The 16961-nt window shown below is 38.0% G+C and overlaps 2 protein-coding genes across 4 annotated transcripts in view; both read right to left on the bottom strand.

The window, feature by feature from the left end:
• Pkn (serine/threonine-protein kinase N) overlaps positions 1–10812 on the bottom strand; it is a 137160-nt gene extending 126348 nt beyond the window's left edge. For all 3 annotated transcript variants that reach the window (XM_065367965.1, XM_065367968.1, XM_065367970.1), the window contains exon 1: positions 10711–10812. In XM_065367965.1, the coding sequence (XP_065224037.1) occupies positions 10711–10797 (87 nt within the window). In that variant the 5' untranslated portion in view covers positions 10798–10812. The remainder of the gene's footprint in view (positions 1–10710) is intronic.
• Positions 10813–12944: 2132 nt separating this feature from the next.
• Positions 12945–16961, bottom strand: LOC135846842 (uncharacterized protein K02A2.6-like). Its single transcript, XM_065366150.1, has one exon. The coding sequence runs from the start codon at positions 16959–16961 to the stop codon at positions 12945–12947; it is 4017 nt and encodes a 1338-aa protein (XP_065222222.1).

Below are 16961 nucleotides of genomic sequence, written 5' to 3'. Positions count from 1 at the left end.
TTTTTTTTCAATTGGGATACTGTGAGTAGGCTACTAGGTATTTCATTTATCTGCATCGAATTATACATATGTAGGTAGTAGGTACCTATCGAATGAATTGAATGGAAGAAGTCGACGTTCTGAAGAATTCTTTGGTACCTTCATAATCCATTGTTAATTCATAATTATCATCTAAAAAACTGTATTTTTCATACGTAAGTACATTTCGTTTCACGATTCACGTTTCACGTTGAGTCGTTGTGAGCGAGAAAAAAAAACATTGCGCTAGTGAAACGCACTGAAACAAGGAAGAGGAGCTCGAGTCGAGCGCGAATTTCGCTTTTTTCTCTTCAATTGTGTAAAATATACAAGGAAAAGAGAAGAGAAAGTTTGTAAGCTTAGACTTTGTTTCATATAAGCAAAAGCGCTATATAGCATAGAATAATGTTAATGATAATCAACAGTAAGGGCTTAGTATACGCTTGTTTAAATATTTACAGGGCCATTATCATGGGCAGAGAGTTAAAGTTAGTGAGCGAATAAGTGGAGGAGCTAGTTTTAGAAGTGGTTGACAGAGGGCGTAAAGGGTGGAAGAATCACCTTGATTATCATTTCGCAGCAGCATCCCTTGTAATGTCTCAACCCTTCTACGGGCACAGCGGCGGCGGCGGCGGTGGCGGCCGCATCAAGGCTGCTGTGTGCGGCTGTGTACCCGCGCCGCGCTCCATCGCCATCGCCATCACCAATACCAACCAGCTATGAAGGGATTTAGTTCGGGGACTTTATGCCGTGAAATCTCGTGCCCCTTTTACCTACGTATTTCTCTAACCCTTTTACCATTACTATTATAATAAACTCCCTGACGCTGATGGCAAGTATTCTCTCGCCGCATATATTCCAGAATTATAACCCTTTCTTGCCTTTTGCCGTTGTCATTGCGTATTAGCACCGCTCCGTTATAAATGTGCACCTACCTACGAGTACACTATACGTATACGATACATGCTGCAGTAGATAGTGTTACTAGTGTGAGTGTGCACTGTGCACTGTATAGTGTATGTATATGGCACTTGCCACCGCTTTCGACGACAACGAGAAAAAAATTACTTATCAAAGCGGCAACCGAATACGGTTATACAATATCATTTTTATTGTTATTTTCACGCCTTATTGGGGATTCGTGTTTTATTCGTTCGCTCTTCATTCATGTCCTTGTCCGTACACATATTGCTACATTGAGCGTGTATAATGACGATGAAAAACCCATTACTTAACACTACCATTACCAACAAGTTTATTCTTTTCTCTTTTTTGTTTTCATTCAATCTTTTTCTCATTTCTGCAGTATCGGTGCTTGGTCTGCATTGCATTCTACGAGTATCAATAAACTGCATCGAGTGAAATAATTCGGTACCAACAAGTCGTAAATGAGTACAATAGTTTCCTGTTTTTTCGGAAACCCTGCTCTGGTCTCCAGAACAATGATTAGCTCCTATGTATGGAACCTCCCCCCTGGCTCCCGGGGGGGGGGGGGATACAATATTGAAAGACTCCAAAAATAGTTTAAAATTCGACATTTCCAGTCAAAAATGATTTGAATAATATTCTTTTTGAAGAAAAAAACCCTCTCGTCACCACAAAGAATGTTAGCCCTATTATACGTATATATGCATAAAGACGTTCAAAGTTGAGAAAACCCCCAAAAAATTGAAAAAAATCAATCATCCGAGTCAGAGTTCTAAATTAATTTCTTTTCAAAAACTTCCATTGGCCCTTCAACAGTGCCTCCGAGAGCCAATGTAGGCTCGGGGAAAAAAATAACAGCCTCCTGAAAAATTTTCACATCCCCTCCTTCTTCTAAAGCAAACGTGTCTTTTTTTAAAAATAAAGTTGAGTTGTTTACAAAACATAATTTTTCCACAAGTTTTCCTCTGTAAAAAAGTCCTCCCCCACAGAAAAATGAATGCTTTCGTATTCAAAAAAAAAAGTTTGTTGGAGAAGTTTCCACTACAGGGTTATAAGTTTTTTTTTTTCAATAAAGTTTCTCACATGAAATTTTTTTCTGAAAGCAAAGGTTTGATAGCTTTTGTTCCATGAAATTTCATTCGCCCTTCAAGAACGGAGTTTTCAGTTTTTCTTCAAAAATAAATAATATGGTGTATATTTTCTGGTCAAAAATTAAAGTTGCATGTTCTTTTCAAAATTAAGATTTTATTTTCTGTTCAAAAATGGTGTTTTCATTATTGTATTTTCAAAAATGAGGTTTGCGTATTTTCTCTTCTGAAAATGAAATTTACAAACTTTTTAAAAACAAAACTCGAACTCAATAGTCCGGCATATGACAATAGGAGTAATTGCACCCCCCCCACCGGCCAATCCTCCGGTACATTTTTTTCAAGGGGGACATCCTAAGGAACATTTTAAAGCAAACTTGCCAAAAAAAGTTGGCCTTACAAAATGGCGGCCATTATGATTGACAGGTCAGCCGAAATCGCAGATTTTGCGTTTCAACATAGGACTTGAACGAACTTTTTCAAAATTTACAAAAGCAGATCGAAAGATCATGCAAAAATTTATCACCTGTCAAAATTTCAAGTGCTAAAGTGCGTTTTTCGATTTTTGGTGAATTTTTGAAAATCAAATTTAAGCCAAAAATGAGGGAAAAAATCAAAATTTTACCAAATTGACCAAGAAAGCTGAAATTTGGGATATACCCTATTTTCGACATGCTAAATCGATTGGAAACGGTTTCAACCCGTTTTGAGCAGTTCTGGAGCCTCCAGCAGATTTTTGAAACTCGAAATTCCCACAAAATTTCTTCAAATTGAAGTTGTAAAGCTATAATTTATTCTAAAAACTAATTTCAATACGCTACGAAGTACGGCAGGTGAATTTCAAGTCGTTTTGGAGCCTCCAGCGACTTTTTGAAAATTCCTCAAACCTCCAGCAGATTTTTGAAACTTTAAATTTTCACAACATTTCATCAAATGGAGATTGACTACTGGTGAATTTCAAGTCGTTTTGAACTTTTGAAAGGTTGTATGACTTTTTTTTGGAAAATTGAAATTTCCTAAAAGTAGCTGGAAGCTTCAAAACCATTTGAAACCACCATGTAGTCTGCGAAGTAAATTTCAAGTTTCAAAAATCTACTGGAGGCCCCAAGTAATTTTCAAAAAAGTCGCTGGAGGCTCCAAAACGACTCGAAATTCACCTGCAGTGCTTCGTAGCGTTAGTCCAAGAGCTATACCACTGTGATTGGGCCGAAATAACTGAAAGCTGGGGATGGTCTCAAAAGTTAGTATACATACCCCTATTTTGAAAACACTTGGTCTGCCGATCCGCAGCTGCTGCTTTAAAGCTCAGTGAAAGCTCGAAAGTTCAACATTTTTCTGAACTTTCAGCTGAGAAAACTGATGGCTGAAATTGGTGCCTAATTATAGCATTTTTCGCGCTGAATCCGAATATATCGGTCTGCCGACCCATAAGTGCCGCCAAAGCCCCGCCAGACTGGGTCAAAAGGGGAGCAAATTTGACAAATTTCATGTTTTTGGGCTAAATTCTCATAAAAAGCTACAAAATCGGGTTAAAAATCATTTTCAAGCAGTTTAACGGAATGCTCTATGGCTAAGATGATTTTTAGGCACCGAAATTTTTCAAAATTTTCATTTTTTGGGGGGTGGGGCGTAAGGGGAGTATTAATGAATTCAGCAAATATGGCTTTGTGATACATCAAAATATATGTTTTTTGATCGTATGGTCCTCCAATGTGGAAAATATTACCATAAATGAATTCTACAGCCCAAAAAACATAAGTGTTTTCAAAATAGGGGTATGTATACTAACTTTTGAGACCATCCCCAGCTTTCAGTTATTTCGGCCCAATCACAGTGGTATAGCTCTTGGACTACGTATTGAAATTAGTTTTTAGAATAAATTTCAGCTTTACAACTTCAATTTGATGGAATTTTGTGAGAATTTCGAGTTTCAAAAATCTGCTGGAGGCTCGAGAACTGCTCGAAACGGGTTGAAACCGTTTCCAATCGATTTGGCATGTCGAAAACAGGGTATATCCCAAATTTCAGCTTTCTTGGTCAATTTGGTAAAATTTTGATTTTTTCCCTCATTTTTGGCCTAAATTGGATTTTCAAAAATTCACCAAAAATCGAAAAACGCACTTTAGCACTTGAAATTTTGACAGGTGATAAATCTTTGCATGATCTTTCCACCTACCTTTGTAAAGTTTGAAAAAGTTCGTGCAAGTCCTACGTTAAAACGCAATATCTGCGATTTCGGCTGACCTGTCAATCAAAATGGCCGCCATTTTGTAAGTAAGGCCAACTTTTTTTTGGGCAAGTTTGCTTTAAAATGTTCCTTAGGATGTCCCCTTTAAGAAAAAACTTGTCCCGGAGGATCGGCGCCGGGCGGGGGGAGGTGCAATCACTCCTATTGCCATATGCCGGACTACAAAGCTAATTGCCCTACTTCCCTAATTGGTGGCACTGTACCACAGCAATATTGGTTCCTCTACACAAAAGCTCTTCAAATCGGAAAAAATGAAAAAAAAAAATGACACAAAATACCTATATTTAAATATTTTTAGAAAATTAGGTCCTCAAGTTCCACTTTTTCAATTTCCAAGAGAAGGAGTTGAACTATTGAATTGCACTTTTATAATGAAATTGTAGGGTTAACGCAGCTCTTGAAAATTTTGCTTTTATTTTCTAGTTTGAATAGTCCCTTTATAATTCCATTTTTGGAGCTTGATTGCTTAGACTGCTGCAACTGGAAGAAAATCCGTTTGCGGTGTTTGAGAATAATTTTGAAAATATTCGCCAAAAATTTCAAAAGTTTGTACTTAGTTCAATTTTTTTTTGAAAGCTCAGTTTTCAAAATCATGCCAAATTTTGGAGCTACAATTTAAAAATTTGAAAAGCATTCTAGAAGCATGTATTTTCTTATTTCCAACAATGGAATTTTCGTGATGGAATCGCAAAACCATGGAGACGAAGGTGGCTACAGAGCCCAAAATAAATCAGGTACCTGTGCTATTGTCACACGATTTCTTTGTTTTTCGGGGGCTTTGAAGAGACCAAATTGAAAAATGAGTCAATATTCGAATTTAGCGCTCTCAAAAACCTAATAAACCATATGCCACACGATATTAATCATCTTTTTAATATGTATTTAGACCAAAATTTTGAAGCCCTGGATTTTTTACAATGTTTAAATTATACATAAAATATGTACTTAGTTCCGACGACGTTTGGCAAACTTTTAGGAATTGAGCTTACAAAAAAAAAACTTTGACATTTTGAAATTTTTGATAGTATTTTCAAATTACCTTCAAAACGTCGGAAAAAAATGTTCTCCGAATTGCAGCAGTCCTGAGCAATCAAACTCCAAAGTTTGGCATTCACACTTATTTTTCAAATTTTTTGATAAGGGGCTTAGAAAAATAGAATCTTTAAAAAATGGGACCCAAATTCATTTAAGTACCTATGTACATCGCGGACTACGATTCAGCTATGAAATCGCTTTTGACTTCCATGGTCGTGCGGAACTTCATTCAACTTTGCAAGTACGTACACCATAAAATTGGCATTATTTCCAGCTCATTAAAATATTTGACATTTCACAAAACATAGCCAACTAAGATTTTTCATTCGACTGTACTACATTAATGAAGAATACAGGTGTAAAAGCTCAAGCCACATACACCTACAAATATCTCAGAAATTCAACCTACATGTTTTTTTTCTTCTTTTTTTTTATAGATACCTGCAGTAAATACGATAAATTGAGCTTGCAAGCTCGTAAAACGGTAACCAAACCATCGGCTCAGACTGCACCTTTCGCAAAAGGAATGTACTCGTGCGACCTTAATCTTGCAAAATAGATTTTAAATAGGCCCGGTAATAAAATCAGTTGTAAACCATCGTCTGTAATAAATGTTCGGGTTTTTTACGAAGTATGAAATCGGCTTAAAGACTAAAAAAAAAAAATTGCATCTTCGCTAGTTTTTCTTTTCTTCCATTTTGTTGCTTGGTTTTTTATCTTCTTTCGGTAAAACTTTTATTAGATCTGCTCATTACTGGTCTGAGCTACTGAAATTTTGATGATTTTCAGATTCAACTGCCGTATAGCTGCCGGTATTCCTTTACCGTGAGGAATCTGTTATAGTTTGTATTATTTAGTGTTTTTCGCCTCCTTCGCTCTTCCTCCGCTTTACCCATTTCCCCGTTAGGTTTTCCAATTTCTATCGTAGGTAGGCATTTTTCAACTCGGGTTTTGTTTTTATTTTATACTCTTTTTTTTTATTCTTTCTTTTGACAGACGTAAAGCATTTAAAATGACATCTGTATTTGTTTTTTTTTCTCGTTCTCGCCTCGATTTAATGTATGCAATATTGTAAGTATATAGGTGGATTCAAAAGTTAACTGCAGGTTTATAGAAACGATTCGTTTAAGATGTATAAGTATACCTGTTCTATCTACCTATACGTAAGTAGGTATAGTCAAAATAGAAGATGAATTCGTATTATTTATTCAAAGAATATGAAAACGTGTATGTATAGGTTAATAATTCTTATAGAGTCTCATTCTTTCTAGAAGATAGATACGTCGTTGAGATATTCTAGCTGAACAAACATTATTATTTTAAGGAATCGTAATAAATTAGTGCCCAATTTTGATCATCTTCAATTTTTTTTCACTCATCTCCTCCCTAAATATGTATCGTAGAACGTGTAGTCATGTACCTAAAAATAAAAATGATGACGAAGGGAAAAAAAGCGTAAAAGTGAGGTGATATGAAAGCTCGTACATCTACATATGCCGCATAAATTTACAGAAAATAGCCCTCTCCTCGCTTATTGTTTACTAACACGTCAACTACGTATATTATGTTACATTTGATGGGTATAAAATAGTCTGGAGAGAAACCTATCGACATCGAGTTCGAGTATAATAGATCGGCACCGTGAACCATATATTTGCGATTCATATGTAACAAGTGGCGAAAGCGGAATGGAATGAAACGTCGCATTGACGAGTGAAAGAGCGAGCGAGAAAACATGATGATGGGGAGGAAAAGAGGGTGAGAAGCGAACCTCTGATAAAATCGAGGGACATGTAGAATTGAATTAAGAACAGGTGTCGTTCACCACTTTGCTATAGTTGTATTATAATATATCCCTTTGTTTGTGTTCGCCCAGCCTATTATACATTATATGTAATATAACGAGTATCGTTTTTGTATGTTTGATACATTTTCTATTGGGATTTAGCAACGAGAGCAGGATTTATCAAATGAAGCGTAACGTAAAGCATAACAATTTTTAAAGAGGGTCCGTATCATAATGAAGCTATTAAATATAGCGGAAAATAATTGTATCAAATAACCATTTCTGAATGCTGATATCGAAACGTGTAAGGAGAAAATAATATCCTGTATCTAGCGAAAAGAGTATACCTACGAGTACCTATCCAGTAAAAGGAAAAAGGCAGAACGAAAAGCGAAATGTAACCCATACGATCCGACTAAGAACTTAATTGACTAGTGTCACGGTTACAGAGACGAAAAAAGGTTTTTGAACGGTGTTATCTGCGCCAAAGTTTCGCTATAGCGTCATCATTACGAATTAATAATTCAGCAAAAATCTGCAAACTTTTGGGAGAAAATTTTAATTCTGGATATTTTCATTTTATTATCGAGGAAAAAACAAGATACGACGCGGTGTAAAGAATGTACCTGTAAAAATGCAGGAAGTGAACAGTATTGGGTTTACAGAGCTCATAATTCCATTTCTTTCAAGATTTTAGTAACTAAAAAAAGCTTGAAAAAGTAACCTAACAGTAATCCAAAAAAGTTACATAATTCGAGAAAAACTAAATTCCAAAAAAAAAAAACTCGATCGAAATTTCCGAAATTTTGGCAAAAAGTAGAACTTTTTGGAAATCAAAGACAAAAAAAGTTGGATTATTTTTCAACTTTTTGACGAAAAGGTGAGTATTTCTGGCTGACAAAAAGCGAGGTTGACAACTTCAATGGAAGGCAAGACTTCTCGCAGATTTCTGGTAAAATAGCAAAATCTGGGCAACTTTTGCAAGAAGTAAAATTTTTTGATTTTTGGCAGCTAAGTGAGACGTTGACAATTCTCCAGCAACTGGCATGGCTTATGGAAAATTTTGGCAAAAAAATAAAACTTTTCTGAAATTTTTAGCAAAACAGTAAGATTTACCTTGTATGCAATTTTTGGTAAAAAAAAAATGAAATCTTTGGGTAATTTTGACAATTTAGAAAACAAAAATAAAAAAAAATTCAGAGAAAAAAATGAAAATTTTATTAGTTTTCAAAAAACAATGCAAGATTTTGACAATTTCATTGGAAAACAAACAGATTTTTATGGCAATTTCTGGCAAAAAACTAGACTTTTGGCTGATTCTTGAAAAAAATGAGACCTTATCCTTGGAACATTTTAGCAAAGAGATTTTCCGATATTTTTGTTGAAGAATGAGACCTTTTTGCAATTTTTAGTTGAATAGGTAACGAGAATTTTTGGCAATGCAACGTTTGGCAGATAGAAAGACGATGACAACTTCAGAAACAGACAGAGCTTTATAGAAATTTCTAGGAATAACAAGAATTTTGAGCAACCTTTGAAAAAAAAATTACTTTCCAAAAAAAAAAGTAAACGCATTTTGGATCCGGGCAGAAATAGATCGAACGAGAGGATGCAAAAATATATCTACCTAACCTACTGGCTACCACCAGCTAAAATTTCAGACGCTGAAATACATTTTTCGTTTTTTCATCAATTTTTGAAAATCAAAGGTCCAAAAATAAGAAAACCCCAAATTGACTGAGAAAGCTGAAATTGGCTAATGGGTCATTCCAATGTCAACTCAACCAACGTTTTTGAGTCACGTTTTTCGATTTCATTCAAATTTTTTTTACAATATATACCCATCCAGTAAGTAAGAACCCCGTAATTGAATATGACGTCAGATTTGTGATTGGACCCAATCCACGGCCCCTAACAATTTTTTTTGACTTTTACCTATTGGGGACGTTCTGGGGGCCATGGGTGAAGTCGATTTAAAAAACTATGGCTATATTCGTGTTCAGCAATATCGAAAACCTACTATTTCATGTGGCACACGAATGTAACCATTTTTTTTGGGAGTCACCCCCTTTGGGGAGGTGCTGGGGGCCGTGGATGGGGTCCTATCAAAGATCTGACGTCATATTCGTGTTCAGCGTCACCAAAAACATATAATTCGATACATCACGTGCCCCAGATTTTCTTTAAAGTTTCGCCCAAAATTGGGGGTGGGGTGCTCCCCCCCCCTCCCATCAAGAGATCCCATCTCGAAACTTAAATATTTCGAAAAAGCATCAAAAGGTACATCTATGGAAATTTTTTCAAAATTTTAAATGGTAGCTCCCGCTTACACCGCCGTTTTGAAATTTGAACTTTCAATTTGAAAGTTCAACTTTCAACTTTTGAAAATTTCAAAATGCTTAAAAAGTTCTAAATGCGATGCCCATTCGAACTGTGAAATCAGTTTTGATCAAAGTATCATAGTTTTGGAGGAATGGGCTGGTGAAGTTGAGTACCTCGAGACAATGTGAAAATAATGGAAGCCTCCCCACCCCCCTGAGGGTGATGGGACCAAACTAATTGCGGGGTTCTCACTTACTGGATGGGTATAAAGTGAAGAAAAAATTTGAGCGAAATGGAAAGACATGACTTTCAAAATCGCCTTTTTTGGTTGAGTTGACACGGAATGACCCTAATGCACCTTATTTTCGATCCCTGAATCAACTACTAGAGACAGTTCCGAGTGGGTTTTAACTTTAGCGTTTCTGGAGCAACTGGTAGATTTTTAAAGGAAGAAATTTCAACCAAATTAAAATTTTCACCAAATGCATCCGTTGGAAAGCTGAAAAATGTACTCCTCGTCCTGATTTGAACACGTTGACTCGCTCCATAGAACTGCTTAAAATCCATTCGAAACTGTTTCCAGCTTTCTATTCGATTCAGGGGTCAAACGCAGGCTACTTACAAGCATCTTTTTGCATATGCTCTCAAGTTTGGATACATTCTTAGTGAGAAAATTACCGACACTACTGTCAAAAGTTCGAATCGCTGTTATAAAAAAACGCTTCCGTCAGATTTACCAACTAAACTCGACAGATTGCACGCAAAATCCGAAAAATGCGTGATGGTTCTGTCGTAGCTCGTTTGATGATAATAAATTGGAGAAAGTTAACAGGTGCCACAAATACTACGTAGAATGCACATCGAAACAGTACCAGTCAAGAGTAGTTTTTTTTTTTCGCCGACTTACGAAAGGGTCGATGGTGAAACCAAAATAAGGGTAGAATAAAAAGAAGGGTGATAAAGAACCATATGCAGCGAGTTACAGGTGCCATAAAGCCACCTGCTGGCTGCTTTCCCTCTCGGTAAGGTAGCTTGTCAGTCACGAGATACCGCAAACGATGCGTACCCTATTATCATGTCCAACAGTAATACACATACATGATGGGTGGGCAATGAAGTACAAGTACTTAGTTACATACACGCGTGTATGTCTTCGGATAGTAATTAAAATATAAATCTAACGATACCTCCTGCGAAGAGGAGAAACAAAGAAAGCGTTCGCGTTGTTGATGCATGCAGATACAGAATAACGATGAACGATGAATACAGTTTATGCAAGTACATACCTCCATATTGGATACGGTTCCACGAGCGAACGACAGCCATAATGGTTCTAAGATCTGGTTATCAAATTCAAAATCTGGAGACTGCATAGTGCATTCTGATTGTAAAATGGATCATTCATTCACAAGGTATTCGCTTCGCTTCATTTCAATGTGAATTCCAGTTTTACGGATTCGCCATATTGAATATAATCGCTTGTTGTTGAACAAAGAAACGGCAAACGCAATCTTCAACGATCGACTTTGTAATACAAAACCCCGAACACTACATTCACCATTCACTTCACTTCACTTCACAATTCCGAATCCGATAAAAAAATTCATGAAATAATTCTTGTAATAAGATTAATTAATAATTAACATTAATTACGCGGATAAACGGTCACACAATCGACATCTTTCACGAATCTGATTGAAATTGAACTGAAGTCTGATTAGTGATTCATTTCTTCGAAGTTCGCGAATCTCCATTCAATCAAAAGTTGAAAAAAACTGATTGAATCGAATAATTGATTTCATTTCCTACGGAAATGATCGATAAGATTCATATTGAAAAGAACGAGTTTGGTCATTTATAAATTTCACTTATCAGTGTTGTCAAAATCAGTGCAACTGCAAATGAAAAATAAAAGATTAAAAAACGTGAATTTTTTCAATTTTTTAAAAAAATAATTATCGATCGCGATTCTCGATCTAATAAGTAAAAAAAATCAATGCTTATGGTTCCAATTTTATTATTCCGGATACATTTTCTCAAACTCAATATTATTATTTTCCAGTAAAACATAACTTATTCGACTTGTTTTTTTTGTTTTTGTTTTTTTTTTTTTTTTTTTAAAGACGAAACTAAAAGCTAAATTAGAATTAGAGAATATTTTTGCGGAATTGATCAAAATATTTTACAGAAATAATCTAATTTATATTTTATTCACCTTTTTGTTTCTTTCAGAAGTTTCGGATTTTTTTCTATTGGCAATTCGCATCAAAAGTAAAAACTAAAAACCAGAACAGTATGGTTTGTGGTTGTTATTTAGGTACCTTTTTGCAGGAAATCATCTTACGATAGTTCATTCTTCATTGTTTAACGATTTCTTTGTTGATGTTGTGTTTTGTGTTGAAATTGGAAGAATGAATAGAAATGCATAAATAGTTACCTACTTACTTATGTATTTATGTAAGGTATCCGGCGCCATCCCAAGTTTGCGGTTATTTCTTCAGGATTTCATTTCCTACATTTAGTTTCGTTGTTTTCATGTTCGACCTTCAACGTCGACCACCCACTGTTCACGAGAATTAACTACCTGTATGTAAGGTTGTAACTTGTAAAGCACATACTTTACGAGTAGGTAGGTACCTATAACAATGAAGTGAAAGTAGAAAGTTTCGTTTAGAGTTCAACAAACGAACCGCTGTAAATCGAAAATAGGAACGAAGGTTTGGGTTCCTCGTGTTTTAATGATATTTTATTGATATTTTCTGTCTGCTCATGATTCTAGCAGCTGTTGATGCCAATTTGTACCTATACCAAAATGAACGTTTTCAATATCAAACATTTTCATATAAAAAATGAGCTTTGAAAAAAATCTTGTCAAATTATTTCCACAGACTTGATGAACAGTAGCTAGAGTAGACTAACTAGTACCTACCAATAAGTGTAGCTGTAGATACGTACGCAGGTCGCAGATTTACGTAATTAGGCATTGAACTTGGAATATAAAACTAATCAAAGGTGTTCCTTCTCATAATTCACTTAGGTATGGAACTGGAACTTGAAACAAAGGGAGCATTAAGATATCGATACAGTGAGTAAAGTTCTGAATCGCAATTAAGCTTCAATACTGTCCGATAGTTTTAGTAACGATGCAACGTATTTTCTATTAGGTAGAACGTGAATACAAATTTACAAAAATCAAAATTGGGCAATACTTGTTGGAGTAATTGGAGTAATATTGCAAATTGATACCGCATCAATCTCTGAACAAAGCAAACTATGTGTAGAATTCGCGTTATTCGAATAACGAAATCATTAAATAAAATATTATTAATCGTATATTTACATAATAATGAACGCATTACATATTCGGATATTAATGTGTCGTAAGTAAGAGATAAAGATAAATGCCGTAAACGAGGCGGCTATAACGTTGCAACGTAAATGCAACGTTGTCAGATTTGGTTCATTCGAACCGAACGTGGATACACTACAGTCTTCCCGGTGGCGAAATGAAATAAATGTTTCATTTATTTAAGACGTAATCGTTGAACTTCGAAGGGATTCGAATTTCGCGCTTCGGGCGACCAATTGTAGTGTCCTGGACTCTTGGACTCGAATGTTCAGTTGAGCTCGATGGTGCAGCTGGACTGCTCACATATCCCGACGGTTCTGGCGGCGGATCGTTACTTCGTATTTCAGGGATCTCAACGGCGGCAGGTTGAGGAGTCACGCTCGACTGAAATTCTTTGAGATGAGAACTATTTCGAGTATAGGTACGACCTCCTTTACTGATGTCGACCTCGGTACCTCGAGTTGCTACAACTGTCGCTGGCTCTGGGTCGAAACTTGGCGTGAGCTTGTTCGTTTTCTGCTCGTTTCGGACTAAGACCTGTTGACCTGGTACGAACCGGGTGGCGTGACGACTATCGTTGGCGTATATTTGACCCTTGTATTTCCGTAGATTTTCTCTATCTTCCATCTCGGGATCGGCTTGATAGTTTTGAATCGATGGAATTTGGTCACGTGGGCGGAAACGAAACACCAACTCGGCAGGAGCTACTCCAGTTGCGTGATTAGGAGTATTTCGCATCATGAGTAGAAATTTCTGGATTTCGTTTCTCCAATCCTTCCCCTCGATTTGAGCAATTTTCAGGGTCTTGAGGATGTTTCGGTTTTGTCTTTCTACGGCTCCGTTGGACTGCGGCCAAAACGGTGTTGAGTAAAACATACGAATGCCATACTCGTTGCAGAAACTTTCAACTTCGCTTGCGTGATGTTGCGGAGCATTATCGCACGTGATGATGGACGGGTAACCGTATCTAGCGAAAATTTCATGCAAGGTTTCAACGATGAATTTTGCCGTAGATGTCTTCGTGATTTTGATTTCGTAGAACCGGCTGTATAAATCGACTACTACGAAAAGGTAATCGCCTGAGGGTAACGGTCCCATGAAGTCGAAAGCGACTTGATCCCAAGGACGTTCCGGCAATAGACGACGACGTATCGGTTCGGGCGGCTCGAATTTCGCAACTGCTTGGCAGGCTGGACACGTTTTTACTTTGTGTTCGGCTTCAGCGTAAATGTTTGGCCACCAAACCTTCGTTCGAAGACGCGCTTTCAGGCTGACAATACCAGGATGACCTTCGTGGGCAAGGTCTAAAACACGTTGGCGTAACTGAGAAGGTACGACGATTCGGTCTCCACGTAGAATGATGTCGTTGTATACGCTGAGTTCACTGCTGATAGCGGTATAGGCAGCTGGCATTTTGGACCAATTGTTAGACTCGATAGCGTTACGTAGTTCGACGAATTCGGGATCATTCAGGGAAGCTTGTTCGATTTCTTTCAGCGTCATCAGCTTCGGAATGCTGGCATTGATGACAAGATGAATATATGACTCGACGTGATCGTGCGAACGGTCAGTACTGGATACTAGTCGACTAAGGGGGTTGGCGATATTGTTTTTCCCCGCTTTGTGGACCAACTCGAAGTCATATCCCTGCAAACGAAGGTGCCATCGCTGTACTCTCAAGCTCTGGTTTAGATCGCTTGACGTTAAGATCAGCTGGATCGGTTTGTTGTCTGTGATAAGCTGGAAGCGGCGCCCGTATAAGTAATAATGGAAACGCTCTACTCCCCAGACAAGGGCAAGGGCTTCCTTCTCCAGCTGAGAGTACCTTCGTTCTACGTCGGTTAACGTCTTGCTAGCGAAATCGACGTACTCAGGACCTTCGGCGCCTATTTGAACTAGGACTGCACCGAGCGCGTTTGGACCCGCATCGCAATACAGCTGTGTTGTGTATCGCGGATTGAAATTCTTCAGGATGCGGTCCGTGGTCAACTGAGCTTTCAGTGCTTGAAACGCACTTTCGTGTTCTTGTTCCCATTTGAAATGAACGTTTTTGCGCGTGATATCGTACAACGGTGCTGCGATAGCGCTGTAATTCGGAATGAAACGACGTACAAAATTAACGAAGCCCAGGAAGCTTTCAACTTCGGCCTTGGACGTTGGTGCGGACCATTCCAAGATTTTGGCTCGTTTTTCGTCTGAAACTTGAATTCCACCTGGAACGATGGTGAAACCAACATACTCGATTTTCGTCGCGTAGAAGATGCATTTATCGTAGTTCAGCGTGAGACCATTTTGCTCGAGCAAGTCGATCACTTGATTTACATAACGGAACAGTTCTTCTTCTGAGTTAGCGAATATGAAGATATCGTCGGCTGAATTGATTGCGAAACCAAGAAGCTTCAGAAGTTTGCGCAGGATACTTTGGAAAATACCAGGTGCGCATTTTATTCCAAACATGAGACGTTTTGAACGGAATAAACCTCGATGCGTTATGAACGTTGTAATCACCCTGGACTTAATCTTGAGTAAGATCTGGTAAAATGCACGGCGTAAATCGAGACGGGCGAAACACTTTGCGCTCTTAACAGCGGCGCGAATATCCTCCATCGTTGTGAACGGATAATCTTCAGTGATGATCGCTTTGTTTGCATCACGCATATCGACACAAATACGAATTTTGTCGTTATGGTGTGAAATTACCATATTCGATACCCACGGTGACGGAGTATCTACCGGCTCGATGATGTCGTTTTCCAGCATACTGTCGAGTTCCTCGTCGATTTGATCTCGTAGATTGAGCGGTATGGGTCTAGGTTTCTGTCGATGCGGCGGTACGGACTCGTCGATGGGAATGTCTATTTCAACATCCTTCAGTAAACCAATCCCTTGGAAAACTTTGCGATTCGGTGAAATCTTCGAAGTTACGGCGTTAACGTTGGACTGTGGTATGCGAATCTCCAACACTCCAAGATCAGTCGCTGTTTCTCGAGACAATAACGCTGGTACATTGTCCTGGTCGACGACTACGATTTCGGCCACTAGCGAACGATTACCAACACAAATTTCTGCGGAGAATTTGCCAACTATTGCGAGAGGCTCCGAAGCACCGAATGCAAATAGCTTTTTATTTTCATCGTTACGCACTTGAGACACGACTTTAACGTTGCGACTTTTCAACGAACACCAATCACTTTTCGATATGATGTTTTCATCAGCACCAGAATCTACGGTGAACGCAAACTGAACTCCTCCGACGGCGCAAGGAAGTTCTGTGGCACGAGCTTTACTCGAAACGTGGAACACGTAGTTAACCGTACTAACTTGATTTACCGATTTCTTCCCCGAGGCGGACGAATTTTCGCTTTTTTCATCAGACGACCTTGGCGGTTTCTTTCTATCACGGCGGCGCGATTTATTCTGAGGTTTATCCTCCTTCTGATTCTTCTTTGCGTGACAGACGCTATCGAAATGACCAATTTTATGGCAGAAACGGCATTCTTTTCCCACTGCTGGACAAGAATCATCTTTCGTACGATGTTTGGACGAACCGCAACCATAACAACTGATTTTCGAATCATTCGATCGTGTAGAATTCGACGACGCAATTCTATTTATCGAGTTTACTCCAGGTATGGACGCTGGTGTAGATTTCGGCTCAAACGCTGACAACTGTGACGACACGGTTTCGATTTTCTGAGCAATTTCTTGAATAGCGCCTACTGACAGTACTCTCTTTTCAAGACATTCTTTGCGTATTTCTCCGTTACAACATCCGGCGACGATTTGTTGACAGAGTTGAGCATCTTCGTCAGAGTACTCACATTTCGTCACTTGTCGTCGTAAACGATTAATAAACTGTTCGGTCAGTTCATCCGGACGTTGGATTATTTTACTGAACACATACCTTTCGTAAGTAACGTTGCTTTTAGGAATGAAGTATGCGTCTAAAAGCCTTATGGTCTGTTGATACCAAGTTTCCTCGTCGGATTTCGTTTCGTTACCAGATATTGCATAATAAATATCTTGCAAATCCATACCACCTAGTGATAACAGGGTAGCTTGCTTCCGTTTATCGTCTGTGTATCCTTTCGAAAGAATATATAGGTCGACAGCTCGCTTCCATCGAATCCATTCCGAGGAAGCTGAAGTTGAGTGGACATCAAACGCTTTGATGTTGGATTGATCCAT

The sequence above is a fragment of the Planococcus citri genome, chromosome 5 (genome assembly GCF_950023065.1).
Source record: "Planococcus citri chromosome 5, ihPlaCitr1.1, whole genome shotgun sequence".
NCBI lineage: Eukaryota > Metazoa > Arthropoda > Insecta > Hemiptera > Pseudococcidae > Planococcus > Planococcus citri.
Note: the sequence above shows the minus strand (reverse complement) of the source record. Positions and strands in the feature narration are given on the sequence as shown.